The sequence below is a fragment of the Spinacia oleracea genome, chromosome 6 (assembly GCF_020520425.1).
Source record: "Spinacia oleracea cultivar Varoflay chromosome 6, BTI_SOV_V1, whole genome shotgun sequence".
NCBI lineage: Eukaryota > Viridiplantae > Streptophyta > Magnoliopsida > Caryophyllales > Amaranthaceae > Spinacia > Spinacia oleracea.
The window spans coordinates 133,990,337-134,005,877 of NC_079492.1; the positions used below are offsets into that span (position 1 = coordinate 133,990,337).

General features: G+C 36.0%; 1 protein-coding gene across 1 annotated transcript; it reads right to left on the bottom strand.

Annotated features, from left to right (window-relative positions):
* Positions 1-280: 280 nt before the first annotated feature.
* On the bottom strand, positions 281-14,458 carry LOC110785334 (uncharacterized). Its single transcript, XM_021989771.2, has 14 exons — positions 14,204-14,458; positions 13,091-13,202; positions 12,862-12,947; positions 11,765-12,704; positions 11,620-11,687; positions 11,125-11,207; positions 7,706-7,805; positions 7,434-7,519; positions 3,101-3,183; positions 2,693-2,820; positions 2,500-2,601; positions 1,426-1,719; positions 1,190-1,312; positions 281-872 (listed from the first exon to the last, which is right to left on the bottom strand). Exons 2-14 carry the CDS (start codon positions 13,095-13,097, stop codon positions 489-491), a joined length of 2,484 nt encoding a protein of 827 aa, XP_021845463.1. The 5' UTR covers positions 13,098-13,202; positions 14,204-14,458; the 3' UTR covers positions 281-488.
* Positions 14,459-15,541: the final 1,083 nt, after the last annotated feature.

Here is a 15,541-nt window from a genome sequence, read left to right on the forward strand (position 1 = left end):
TGAACATGAATCATCAAAGAGTTGAAAACAAAGGCAGATTTACAATTGTGATCATACTTTTGAAGAATATTGAACAAAGGATTCACTATTATTGCAAAGTCAATTTCACCGGGCAAGAATTTGCACATCTATTATGTACACGAGTGTACCTTAAAAACACAATAGCTTCAAGGTTATTTCTTGCAAACAGACAATGGTCTTATCGGTGCCTGATTTAGACGCAGATATCCAAACGAGGAATTATTAGCCTTCGGTGCACAAACCTCAAGTTAGTCAGGTGTATAATAGAGGCTCCGGAAGTTTTTGCAAAAACCAATTAAGTGATAGGGAATCATCATACAAAATAAGTTATAAACTTGTTACTAAATGACTAAATAAATACACAAGGAAAATGCTTCTAGACAACGATCCTCTCCCCTCTTTAAAATTAACCAGGGAAATTCTTAATCTATCATAACTAAAGAGGGCAAAATTTTTAATAATTAAATCTACATCAAAACACCTTCGGCATTGTTAAGAGCTTTCTTAATAAGCTTTAACCTTTTTGTAGCATTTTTATTACTGGTTACGACGTACTCTCTGATGAAGAACTCCAGGCCATTTCGAAGTTCTTCGAGCTCAGGGGTGATGGTGACTCGTGTAAAGACGTTCCACACCACATTATCTGGGTACTCAAAAAGTGCTTCAAAGAGCATTCGAAAATGCATTATTCTCTTTGCAGAAAGCTGAGTGGCATCAATCAGATCCACGACTTTCAGAGCAGCAAGGGAAAGAGTGAAGCTTGCAAACATTTCTGCCTCAAATTTAGCCAGGTGCATTGATCTCATCAAAGGCATCGACTCCAGCTCTTTCAAATGGTCCCAAAGGCAATACTGCATCATATCAGAGCAAAAATAAGTGCATAAATACTTGTGTTTATTGTTTCACTTCTTTTTTCTTTTCCTTTCTAAATCAGGTATTATTCACATATACTTTTTACACACCTCTTCAGTAAGTTTTATGTTTTATATCAGTAGCTTTCAGCATAAATTGGCACCTCTAATTTAATAACAGAAATTATTTACTTAATTACCTTCAAGCTTTTATGGCATCCTCTAGAACTGTTAAGCCAAATAGAAAATTTGAAGCAATAGATTTAATAAGAAAAAGAAAAAGGGGGAAGATTCTTTTGAATCTTGAAAAGTCGAACCTGAAGAGTGAACTTGTGGTTTTTGTCATGACTGCAAAGCTTAGAAGCAAGAGCAGTATAATACTTATTGAAAACCTTCTCCTGCAAACAGCACTCTACAAGAACTCGCATGATCTCTCTATCCTGCAACATGTAATAGAACTGAAGTTCAATTCTGAGGCCAAGCACAAGAATAACAATTGAAAATTTTAGTTCATAAATGTTTTTGTGGTGCAAGCATAAATCTAGGCACAGACCTGCTTTCCTTGTAGATTCAAGCTCAACAGTTGCTCATATGCATCAATATAATCTTCACCACTCATTATAACACAAAAAATTGCCCTTCTGGTATCAGTATTCATTCTTTGTTTGGCAGCTAGCTTTAACATCTTTTCGGCCTCATTAACCTCTTTATCCATCTTACCAGCGACATTGCGGACATCTTCTGTTCGAGAAGACAAGTCCCCAGAAAACCACCATTGCCCTTTCTTCTTGGGATCAAGCAGCTTACTCCATTTGACTCCTCGGAGTGTAATATCCTCAACTCTTAGCTGCAAATAAGAGGATAGGCTTTTAAACAAACAAATATAATTGAATTTCATGGTGTTGAAGAAAACACATTCGTCCCAGATACTTTGCCAGATATGTTCCATATGCACATCAGTTGCAGACAGTTCATGTCATAGATGAGCATGTAGAACAGTGATAAATATTGGAGTATATACCTACGAGTTATGTGACTCTTGACTAACAAGGATCACCAGTTTTGGGAGCACATATTAAAAAGAGACTGAATGGCTAATTTTGAATATCAAACAAACCACGTAAAAATTGAGAACTAGACGAATTTGCTACCAGAAATCTGGCTTTCTTTCAGAAAAACCACTCCGGAAAACAGAAAGAAATCGATTTTTAACTGTCTCTCACACAAGGTTTTCCAGAAGAGGCTACAATTAAACAATTTGCTTGTTCTATCAATTCTTCTCTCACAAATCACATTCTTCTCATTTTCTTAGTTGTTAAATTTAAAAAAGCAACAATTTAAAACAAGCAAACTTTTCTAAATCAAACAAATTTTAAGATGTAAAACGCCTTCTAACTTTTCTCAGATGCTAATTGACTCTTATAAGGTTAGACTCCAATGTATGCACACAAGAAGAAAGAGCCTTTGGCTGCTAGAGGTCTGATAAAAAAATTAAAAAATAATATATAAATCAAGGAAAAGTTTATGTAGTTCAGATGCCAACAGAGAACCAAAAGTATAATGTTTCAAAAAACACTAAAAAGAACGGAAAAGTAGAAAGAAAATAATTAAAAGGAATAAAAAAAACCTTCTGCAGCCATTTCTTTATACGTGTATGTGGTGAAGAATCCTCCTTAACACGCTTCTTGTTATTCTTGATTTCACATATAGTCTCAAGCATAAACTCCATCTGCACCATATCAATTGTTTTATCACATGATGCCAAGAACATACACAAAAACACAATCTTCGAACAATCTAAAGGGCCACGAAGACAGTACCCTCTTGCTATACATAGTCGCCTCAGCATCTCCGGAAATAGCCTTTAACTCATTCACTCTGCTCTGAACACTTGAGATGAAGTCTTTCATGGAAGCAGGATCATCCCCCCGCAACTTCATTCCACAACCTGTTTGGTAGAGGAAATATGACTAGTTTACTTCACTTACTTGTCAGCGTTGTTTATTCTAATTCTAAATAAAACAACATTTGAATAACGATTATCAGAAGTTCACAGTTGTTTGTATTATAAAGATAAACATATTTAACAACTACTTATCCATCTCCACCAACAAACTTGTTGCAGCTGGGGTGAGGGATTTAAGGAACAGAAGAAATCTCAAAAGATTGAAGACCCAGAAGCTACATATTCCGCTTTGTAAATTTGCAAACAGAAAGGGAGTCCTTACATTGTAAAATCGCTAAGATGGTAGAGACATCGATCTCCGCCAGCTGTTTGCTAAGCTTTATCAGATAATCATAAATCAAGTCACTGCAAGGTGGATGCAGAAGCCAGAGTTAGCTGAGAAAATCAATACTAGATATGATTATAGCATAGGATCACAGCTGCAGCCTCCAAGTAGAAAACGTATAAGCAATCTAAGTAATGACCAAGTCCGCCAATCAAGAGCAAGACACACGTGCAAAGCTAATGCCTGACTGAAACAGAGCATACACAGGAGGATTTTCTTTTTAAAGATAGAAAGAAAAAACATTTAATAGAACAAAAGGAAAGATAAATCAAGGTAAGACAGTGAGCCTTCTGAAGGAGCTAATGGGAAGATACAGGCATACAGCATGCCAAATGCACTACATAATTATCAAACTTAAGCCACACACATCGTAAACCATAAGACTCCTGCTAGTACATGTACTTCTCAGAGAATCTGGTCATTTCTTTCTAACTCAGCACCAAGGGGTAAAACAATATGCTATCAGCATGGTGATTTCCTCTACTTTTGCTGTAACATAGTGGGTCTGCAATTGCTCCAGGAGAATACTAATTGCACAAGCCCTTCTGATCCTACAATGGCTAATAACCTATTCAACAAGAAATATAAGCACAAGGAAAAATAGAAGACTCTACCCCCACGCTCTATAACATACAAACATCAAGGAATCAGCACTTAGGCTCCAGTTTCACGTACTCCCTCCGTCCCTAAATACTCGCGTCGCAACACTTGGTGGGGTTAGTGGGAGAGTGAATCCGATAAAGAACTTATACAAGTGGGGTTAGTGGGAGAAAGAAACAATAAAAATCAGTGGCCCCTTGCCAAAATAGGAAGTTTGCAAGTATTAAAAAACGGCCGGAAGAGGCAAGTGTTGCGAGCATTTAGGAATGCAGGGAGTATTATTAGCGAACTTGGGTTCCTTTCCAAGAGTGCAGGAAAAGGTGATAATGTGGTTTGTAAGTGCTCATAAAAAGAGCTAAAAGAAAGACATTGTACGAGTTCCGTAACCAGATCCTCTTTATAGACTCCTAAAAAAAACTTGGACAAGCCCAATAAATTTGTCAGATCAATCAAAACTCAACTCTTAGACTTAAATAATGAAATTGCATTCAAATAGCACCCTCTCATAGCCAAGAGAATTGAGAAATCAGAGCACTATGTAATGTAGAGAGGTGATGAATTGAGGAGAAAAGACATACTAAGGCAAGTAAGGCCACAAAACTGCCAGGGATTCCTCTCAAGCCTCAAAACCCAGTCTTATCCAAAAATCTAACTTTGTACTCCATAAGAGGAAACATAGTAAATCTATAGGGGAAAAACCTCCATGAGTCAGAAGAGGCACATGCTGCACATGTCAGCAAGGCCATCAACAACCGCTTAAACTTACTCAGTGCCAAAATTGAATGATGGATCATGACATATTTTTCCCAACGAAATGTTAACTGGAAGTCTGGAACCAAAATTCCCAACCCAATCCAGCTCTTGTAAGCCTACAAACTTTATCCTACCCCAAAAAAGCTATCTTTATGTTCTTCCCAAACAATAACTAACCGAAGTTTCCCACCATCCTCTCAAGACTCCTCAAAAATGCAGCAAGAATAAGGATCTTGCCACGACCGCTCAAATTTATGCGGATTCACCTGTAGAAGTCATGGCTTTTGGAAAGGCCTTAACAATTGATTTCTGTACACAAAAGGGAACTGTAATCCAAATTTAGAGAGATATAAACTTCGTATGTTACCAGGACTCGGATACCCATATTGACCACGGGTACGTGTCCAAGTGTCCGGCATGGCTCTTTTGTGAAAAAATTGCATGATTTTGGTCCAAAATGAAGTGTCAAAGTGTTCATGTACATGTCCATGTCCGGGTGTCGAGGATCCAACACAGGTATTTGAGGTAAAATAAAGAGTCCATGTAACACAGGAGGCATAAAGCTTCATATGAATTCTTTACATTTCAATAACAATAGAAGCTCTCTTAGCATTACCTCTTCTCATGACACTATTTAACTGGCAAACAGTTGGTTACACAACCAGCATAAAAAAAGAGGAGTAAAAACCTAGATAAATCAAAAGGCAAAAGGCTAATGAACCCTTCCTAGTTTCTAGGATTCATCTTAAGCTCAAAAATGAGATTAGATAACATCCTTGAACAAATCAACATCACTAGGGAGAAAAGTGATAAGATCATCAGAGAACTATAGAGAAAGGAAGAGCCCCCCATAAAAAAACAAGAAAAAAAGAAAGAAAAGAGAAATGAATCCTCCAATACAACCCATAGCTTCTTCATAGCCACAAAAAAGAGAGGATTAGCTTCTTCAAAATTATTATTGGGCGCGAGTCAAAATCAAAAAGGTTAATCTAGACGATTAGTCAAGTCGAAAACAGTAGTGTTCTTCCACCAATACCTTGTTTGAACTTTTCTTTTATTCCAAAACTAAGAACGTTATTTCTACCAGAAACAAAAATGAAAGCATGTTCTCTAAGTTATGATTCAGTGTATTTGAAAATTAATTACAGTGAGATTTTCCAGCTGATACTCGGAAATACATTCATAAAAATTGAAGCTGAGCATATTTGTTAAATAATGTTCTTTTTGTGCATGATGTACACGCCTTCATCTGGCAGCTACACACCTCAGCTCCAAGATATTTAAGAGCCTCACACAATTTCAAATTAAGGCTTGGTTTGGTACTTTAGTTCAACTTATTTTGTCTGAATTTGTCTTCTTTGTATTTGAAGTTGTCCGAAAAAACTTATTGAACTTATCTAAAGAACTTACTTTGTCTCAAGCCAAAATAAGTTAAACAAGTTGAACCCAACAAGACCTAACTTCCTTAAAGCTCTACTGTCACAAAACTTTTTTATACAAAATTTTGAGTTTTTCCTTCACAAACTTAATTTATGCAGGATCGCCAAACTTCCTCCAATATATTCACCCCACCAGTCTACAACTTTCCATTAAACCCAAACGAGTAACCCACATAATCTCAAAACGAACTAGAGAGACGTACAATCATTTATGTAATGCCGGAGTAACATGAATACCGAGTGAGTAAGACCATGATATAACCCCATAACTAAGTAACATAGTCTTCATTCAAATCACACACATAGGACTCTAGGCCTAGAATATGGCAAAGTTTTTAAAAACGAAGGCCTCAAATTTTTGTTAACAACTACAAGATACCCCATGATAAATGAAACCATCAAAAATGAGTTGAGAAAGAGAAGAACTCATGCAATAGAACTATCAAGCACCGAGACTTGATAACTTCTCATTTCTCTTGCGCGCACAAGTTAGGAGATAGGTGGTGGGGTTTTATGGAGTATAAGTGAATAAAAAATAAGATAGCGGGTATTAGTTTAATATTTTTCATTCGAGGTGAAAGAAGTTGGGTTCCATAATAATTTATAGGAGTCGACAGAAAGAGAATAAAAAAGAGGTGGGGGGGGGGGGGGAGAAAATATAATTATAAGTGGACTCAACTCGTGGGGGAAATGGGAAGTCTTTTGTGCTTTTTTGAAACAAGCATTTAGCGAGAAATGGGAAGTTTTTGTGGGACAGCATTTAGGAGAAATACACAGCTTGCAACAGTAGTAAACCACCCAGTGCATGGGTGTAACGTGTCAAGGGTTCAGAGTATAGCAACAGAAAAACAGTCCTGCTACTTCAGCTAGAACAGATACAAGGACATTTAGTGAGACATTTACAACCACAATCAAAATGTTATCCTCACTGAAATGTTATTCATCTAGCACCTTGAGCGTCCATGCAATACATATGGGCATTATCAATGAGCATTAAAATTTTGATAAGTAAAGCAATTACACAACTGCTTTACTTATCAAAATTTTAATGCTCATTGATATTTCCGATGGAGCCAAAGATTCATTTGTTATTTTGGCTGTGGGAAGTAATGGACTAAATCAAAATGGCTCTTAAAACCTCTTCGCTTCCTTTCCATGAAGTAGAAGATGGTCGTCCCGTTGTCGTCCCGTTATTGCTTTTGGGTCAATTGGAAACAACCTCTCTGCAATTGAAGGGGTAAGGTTGCGTACACCCGATCCCCCCTTACCCCGCTTCTTGCGGGAGCCTCTTTGAGGCAATGGGTAATGATAATGATAATGATAATGATGAAAGCAATTACACAACTAATAATACAATAAAAACATGTCTACAGTAAAAGCGGTGTCCAAATGTAAGCACAACATCATTTGATTCCTTCAAACAAAACACAAAATTGATAAGCTTATATAAAATCAGATGCATAAATCAGAAAATTTACCTAGCGCACACTCCAAATATGCACAAGTAGGAGAGGAGAAGTGACAAATTCCTGAGCGAAAGATTGTCTTCCTTGGAGTATTCATCCTAATTTGAAGACAATAATTAGACTTAAAACAGTTAGCATGATGCACAAATTTATAAGCACAAAGAAGAGATGGCACATTGCACCAATGCCCTATCCACATAACTCCACCAAGTTTGCAAACAAGTAGAATCTAGATGTTTAATGATAATATTCTAATTCTTCAAAAGAAACTACAGAACCTGTACCTCAAAGGACTTCGCAAGGGATGCCATGAATCTCGCACCAAAGTCAATTCCAAACATAGAAGCCATACCAGCTACAAAGGCTGCAAATACTGCTGCATACCTTCATATGCAGAAAAAAACAATAAAGTCAAATACAAAGGACAAATAAATACGACTAGGAAAGAGTGGACAAACACTGAGATAAGTTTGCACACACATGCTAATGATGCTACTGAATTCACGAATCTAAAGAAGCAAAGTTAACATAACATAGCTGCCAACTTTTTCTGCCCCTATTTGTTCATGTGATAAGAAAACACGCTTCAAATGCTAAACAATAAACACAACTCTGAATCAATATCTTGGGTACAACAATGCAAGGAAAAACCACCATGAAACCCAAGCCTTAGGGTAGGGTACCATAATACCAGCAGACCAACCCTGACAAAGACTACTACTGGGGCAGCTGAGAGTATGCAATAAATTAAAAACAAATCCAAATATAAAATATTTAGACAAACTGCAAGCTACAAGACAATACCCAAAGAAATCTAGATAACAAAAAAGTAAAAAACACACCTAGAAAACCAAAATTCAAAGTTAACATATAAAAATAAAAAAAGACCTCATTCAAGGGAAAGAAAAAGAGTAATTAATTGTTAATCAAAAGACACATGAGATTGAGGCAGCAGCTTGGAGGCAGAAAATGGTCTAGGATCCATCAAAGAAAACCAAACAACAGAAAAGCATATTTGACTTAAGAACACAGTGAGGGCGACAAGTGACAACAAAGCAACATAAGGGAAGCAATGAAGCTGCTGTGAGAACACAAATCAGCAGAAGGTAGATCTCTGAAAGGCTACGAGGTAGGAACATCATACACAAAGGGCAGAGAAAGATTGGACAGGGATAAGATTGAGTAGAAAGGTTTCCTCTTGCCGATGGAGAGAGAACATCACCACAGCCACCGACTAAAGAGAAAGCGTACTAGAGGTTTGAGCTCTGAGGGCAAGTAAAGTAAGCAGAAGGCTGGATTTGGCTTGTATTTGCGGCAGCCTATGAGCTAAGGTTTCTTATGTCTCTCAAACTTTCTACATCTGGTTAGATAACCTCTCTGTAATGACTCATCCTAACCATCCACGTGTCCACTTAGTTTATAGTAGGAGACACAAGCAGGGGAAAGCAGCAGCAGCAGTCAGAGCCTAAGAGGAGACAAGGCAAAGCAAGTAAAGGTGGTGGAGCAAGCCGTTACCACAACAAGAAGACAAGAAGTGTAATTAATGGAGTGTACTTGAGTAGTAGCTAGAGTGCATAAGTAGGAAGAGAAAGAGAGAGAAAGGCATTAGTATTGAGTATTGAGACTTGTGACCTAAAGTCACTACCTTTTGAGATTTGTAAAGCTACTACCTTGTAACCGTACTCATTTGAGTGTTCTATCTAGCAAGCTTCCTCTTGTCTCTCATTTGTGTGTGTGCTCTATAATCTGTGGTTGGATCAGCAGGTATATTGCACTCTCCCAAGTCCCAACCCATTAAGCTAGGGTTTATGAGATAAACCTAATAGTGTATTGACATGAGCGTTCCTTAGAAACAATAAAAATGCCATAAATCACATACACAATCAAGTAATCATAAACCTAACGTAACATATATGGGATTAATAATGACCTAGATACTACGTACTGCATGCCATAACTCAAATGTTGGACACATGGAGTTTGGTCCTAACATTTGATATGGGATCACGACACTTGTGAAACTTATACCGATTTCTAAATGACGTGTACCTTTCACATTAATCTGTTTGCAAACACACACACACAAGAAAAGGGAAGCGCTTACGAGCAAGCAAATATATTGTTTACTTTTCTATCTAAAGCAAGTTGTTGGGTATATATTACATCATTTTTTGTTCTAGGTCCCTCTCATTTTTATATACTCTCTTTCTACCAAACTTGGTTCGAAACCAGGACGTATCCAACTGAAAATGTCAGTCATTAGTTTTATATCCCTATTGGAATATGAGCATTCCAAACAAGTACTTCAAAAAAATGATAAAGTGAGGTTTCATAGGTATTAAGTAGCGACTATCTAACATTACCTATTCTCATTCTACCATATTACTTGTTCGAATGCACCATTTATTATCAAGTAAAACAATGTCTTAAGTTGGTGATGCATCAAATCAAATCCCAGAGTGAGAGAGAGTGACGTAGAATGAGACTCATCATCTCAATTGTAGGTTTTAACATTAGAATCTAAAATACACAAAGGCATAATCTAATCAGTTATCAAAAGTACATACACAAGTCAATACAAAATTAAACTACACAGGCATGATTTATTCAACACAAAATAAAAATGCAGGCTAAGTACACCTTTGATACTCCAAGAAATGCTCAACAAAGGATGTAGTCACCAAACCTGCTGATCTCAGCACAAGTAGAATGCATACTATCTTAACATGCTTCAAAGGTTTTTAGTTAGTCCATAGAACTATTAAGATTTTAAAATAATAAACAAAACCTTATATAAGGAATTTAAAATAATTAAGAAAAAAATGAAGGTAGAAAAGATATCCTTTAAATCTATACAACACAATCGCATTACGAACGTAATTGTTAACCTATCCTTTTGCTTCAGTTTAAAACAGAAGCTACGAGCAATATCATTTTCAATTCATTCTTCAAGTATCACTTTTACTCATGCCTACATCCACAGTAACACTTTTGCCTAGAATATTAGATCCAAAACCATGAGTTAGAAGCATTAAAACCCTAGGTGGAGGGGCCTGAGAAAAACTTGGGGTAAAAGTGTAAAACCATTAGAAAGTGGGAAAAGAAAATGAGGGGGGGAAAGTTGAATCAAATATATTCACAGAGAGAAAGGAGAGTTTTGATGCTCTTTTCCTTGTACAGAAACCCCCTACCAAAAGCACCTTAAGCCCTTAAATAGTTCACCAAACACTAGAGAGATGGGATATGAACTGATGCAAGGACAGGCATGGGTTTTCCTACTTACTTTTCAAATGGATGTTGTGTGTCTGTATAACCACGTAAATTTCAAGACCAAGCAACGAAATAATGCTATTCTAAAATAGAGTATGCGCGCACACACGTTACAAAATGCAAGCTCATAGATAGACAAGAATACAGCATGCATCATCCAATTCTCTGCAGGAGTATTAACAATCCAGCATTTAGGTTCAAAGTACATGTCACATCGCTACATCAACTATCATGACTACACAAAGTTTACAACGTGATACATTAAGGAAGCTACTTCCTGAACATAAACTACTCTTTCCAATTTGCACTGCATTTCCTATATCCTTTTCACTATTCAAATCTCAAAAACGCATCAAAAACGTTCCCACAGAAGAACAGCATACAAGAGACATTAATATTAAAAGAAAATGAATTTGAAAGGTCAGATTCTTACTGTTCATTTCCCCGTGGACCTCCAGCACATGAAGCCAAAACTTCTTCACTGATAATTTGTGATGCAACTGCTCGACTGACAGACTAGAGAACAATGACAGACTAGGAGTAAGCTAAATAGAAAGCAAGTGATATCCAGGCAGAAATATTGGCATAGAAGAATTACGACCTAGGAAAATAATAAGGAAAAACTTATCCTATTATAAAGCACACATAGCAGCTTAGCACTAGAGCATGGGGAGAGTGGATATGGAATAAGTATAAACTTGTCAAGAATTCTGGAAAGAGACTTTTATACCAACCCAATCTTAAGTCCTATTGTTAATTTGCTAGGCAGCCTATGAAATGATTGATCTATAGCACTAGGTCCAGCCATTCAACACATATGATTACATGAGCACAGCATGGAATTCAGATTATAAAGTTAGATAATAAGAACTAATCAAAACCAAGATTTCAGTTACAACTTCAATTAGTTTGAACAAAAATCATATACCTGGAATATTGAGAAAATTTCTCCAGTAATCGACTCCACGTTGGATTCTGACATCCTGTTTAACAGACCTTAAGCGAAGGGGACGAAAGTGAGCAATCAGATGAATGAAAAGAAAAGAAAAGCTAGAGCAAATATAATGAAATACCTCGAAGCCGTCTTCGAATTTGTATATACTCTTGCAAATCATCACCAGATTTAGATCTCAAATGAGGTGCGACATACTTGCTAGTGCTCTGTACCCCATCCGCAGCGGCAGTATCGGTTTCTAACTCTGTAGTTTCCTCACTCTCTTCACCCGATTCTAGTGACATGTTCTCAGATTGTTTCATATCATCATCATCAGAGCCTTCTGGCTCTGAGTTTCTTCTCTTCTTCTTTCCCCTCTTTCTTTTCTTCTTTTCAGCGCTCTCCACGATTTCTGTTTCACTATCGCTATTAGGCTCATCCCCTTCACCAGATTCAAATGAAATGCTCTCCTCCGTAAGTGAATCATGAGAAGCTTCAATTTTGTCAAGCCCAAGTTCTCGCTCTGGTTTTTTCATTTTCTTTCTCTTTTTCTTGCTCTTCTTATCATCACCATCTAGTAAACTTTCTGTTTCACTATCATAATATCTATTGTACTCTTGCTCAGACGAATCATCAAAAGATGGAATACCTTCAAATAAAACATCAAGTCCATCACCACCATCATCCAATTTCCCCTTTTTCAACTTGAGCTTCTTAGCTAATCTCCGTTCCAACTCCAAGTCCTCCTCCATTGACGGCCCTGCCTTCGTTTCCATTTCCAAGTACTCCTCAAACTTTGTCTTCTTTCCATTGAACTTCATTTGATCTCTCTTGGGCATCCTACTCTTAATAACATCAGGCTTAGCATTATCCCCATCGCTATCACTCTCCATCATAGACAACGTTCTTCCTTTTCCTTCCGTATTCCTCACTTTTTTAATTCTTACATTCCCTAACTCGCCGCCTTTCACCGCTGAACCTTCAAGTTGCCCCTGACAAACCACCGTCTCTTTCACACTGCAATCCTTCAAAACCCCCGTCCTCAAATTTTCCAAATTCCGTTTGGATTTGCTAATTTTCTTCAGGGTAACCAGTAAATACATACAAAAGTCAAAATAGGAGAAAGCCCAACAAACACAAAGCAACAACAAAAACCCCAAAAATGCTAACCCTTAAATCAATACATCAAAATTGATACTCCGTAATAAAGTAGTGCAATGGGTTTGAAGTATAAACCTGGTGCTGAATCAAAGATTGATGTTTATGTTGTTTCTTTTCTTGTCGAGCAGCTTTTCTCTTCTCCTTACGCGAAGCCATTTTCTCTGGGAGGGAATTGCAATTTGAAAATAAATTCAGAAAAATTGACAGTAATTACACAAATTCAGAAATTGCAATGATAAATCAAACACCCCTTGTATTCAATTCAATGCTATCTGGAAATTAAGAAAGGTAGAAATTGAATTACCCATCATTTATTTCTTAAAAGTGAAAGCTCGGAGATTCGCGGGAGTATTCTTCTGTTGAAGTGGTAGTGAAGTACGTTTTGAGTGAACTTGAGTGTGTCAAATTTAAATCCCCTAAAATTAATAAGAAGCAAAAAAATCAACTTTCCAAAAATTTGCAGCTAAATTTGAACTGTTCTACACATTCAGTCAACAACTTCACACCCATTTACAAAAACTAAACAAAGCCAGAAGAAATTTATCATCAATAAATGGCATTGGCATAAAACAATAAATCAGAAATGCTGAAATTTCAACTCAATTCCATAAACCATATCAAAAGTAGTGGTCTGTTGTTTGAAATAAGCTACATGATACATTGCATATTAAAGTTAAAAATGGCGATTAAAAAGGCTGAGAATCATATTCCACCTCAACCTCACTGGGTTTTATGCTATTCTATGATGGGCATTCCCTGATTTGAATGTCATTTCCTGCTTGTAACACTTTCCGGTTCTTTGATTATCTCTTTCGTGAACATTGTCAACTACAACTTCTTCAAAAAAAATTATCAAACTCTTTTGAGCATGCAATACAGAAATTTTTTGAACAACCCAATAAAATAGTGAAATTGAGGAAGCTTTTATAAAACTTCCAAAATGGAATACTCCTGTGTTAACAAATAACAACTACTCTTGAGTAACATAAACTTTTTATTTCAGGCTCAACAGTAGAGTTATTTCCCTGTTTCATGAACTAACCCATCTTTTATTTTATTTTTCTTTATTTTCACTTAGTTAAGCATAATTATGAAGAACTATCTGAACAAACTACCATAACTTCTCCCCTAATTTTATTCGTTTTTTTTCTTTTTACATAATAACCAGAATTCCGAGAGAAAATAAAATGATTTAAGTAATCGAAATGTCTGATCTAAAACGATAAATACCCATTATCTGATTAATTCTTAAGGTATTAAATGCACACCTAAAGTTATACATTACCAGATCAAAATAAGAACATCAACATATAAGAATCAAGAAAAACGAAAAGTCGAAAAATTAATTCAAATATAATAAATAAGAGAAAAAATTAATACATAAATAACATAATCGGAATTAAGGCCGAAAACTTACAGATTTAGAAGATTTATCCTTCAATTTCGTAGTAGTAATTTGACAAATCAACAAACCCTAATTAAATCAGCTTCAATCCCTTAGCCAAGTGAGTTGGTTAGATCAATTGAGTGAATCCAATTTTCGGAAATAAATAGAAGAACACGAAGATGATGGACTGCTAATTGCGAAAAATAAACCAATGGTTAGCAAGTTTTCCAAAAGTCGAAAGCGGTGAAGGTTGAGCATGTAGAAGATGATTGGAAGGGTTTATTAATTGAACTAGCTCTTAAACCCATTTCAAGAACGGGCAATTAGTGGTTGTTAAACTGTCTTTTAAAATTCATTTTTTTTGGAGGGCTAGCTTGGATTTGAGTAGGAATATATGATTTAAAAGAGGTAAGAAATTTGAAGGTTAAAAGAAAATACTTCATAAAATTAAATTAAATGATGAAATTAATATTAAGTGTTAAAGAAAGAGATGAAGTGGAAAAGATTGAATAATGATATATGAATTAAAATGGTAATCGATGTTGAATGGAGAATATGAAGTGGAAAAGGTGCTAGAGTCGTAAAATATAAGAATCAATTGGGAAAAAAATGATGAATTAAAAAAGGGGATGCCACATGTCAAAAAATAATGCATGAAAAAAAGGATGTCACATATCATCTATAGATTTATGGTTTTGATTTTTAAATACTAGGTATAGATTTCTTTTTAGTAGTATGAGTACCAAAGTTTAAATGATGAAAGTTAGAAGGGTACTAAAAGAAATTAAAACTTTTACCCAGTTAGGGTGAGTTTATCCCTAGTTTTGAAGGGAGCCTCGAGGTGAGTCTCAAGCCTAAATCTTGGGATAATGTGGTAAAAGATTACACTAAGTCTTGGAGTGAGTTTGAAAATCCAAGACTCATTTAAGACTCCACTTTTTTATTCCTCCAATCAAATCATGCCACATCATCAAATTTAATTTATCTTATTTCACCCAACTAAATTATTGATGGTTTATGTATTATTTTGTTTCATTTGCCTTAAAATTTATGTTCTAGATCTTTTGAATTTAATATGTTGTATTATTGTTTCTAATTTGTACGGAATACATGTCAATTTCGAAATTAACTCTTTTTTTCATTTTTTTCTCGAATTATAAATTACTTTGTTTTAGAGCTGCTCAACATGGGCTTGGCCCGGCTTGACCAGGTCCGAAAATTACCGGTGTTGAGTAGAAGGCTCGGCCCGACCCGATTTTTTTAAAAAATTACGGCATTTGGACAACGCAAAAACAACAATTTTAGTTATAAATTTGGCCCGACCCGAAATTTGCCCGAAAAGCTTGCTATTTTTATCCCGAAATAACG

Bases quoted from the DNA above. Each gene is read 5' to 3' on its own strand.
- LOC110785334 (XM_021989771.2), bottom strand. The intron at 11,208-11,619 runs GTATATGATTTT...ATTGTTCTCTAG, and splicing joins AAATTTTCTCAATATTCCAG to TCTGTCAGTCGAGCAGTTGC. The intron at 1,313-1,425 runs GTCTGTGCCTAG...TACATGTTGCAG, and splicing joins TGAATCTACAAGGAAAGCAG to GATAGAGAGATCATGCGAGT.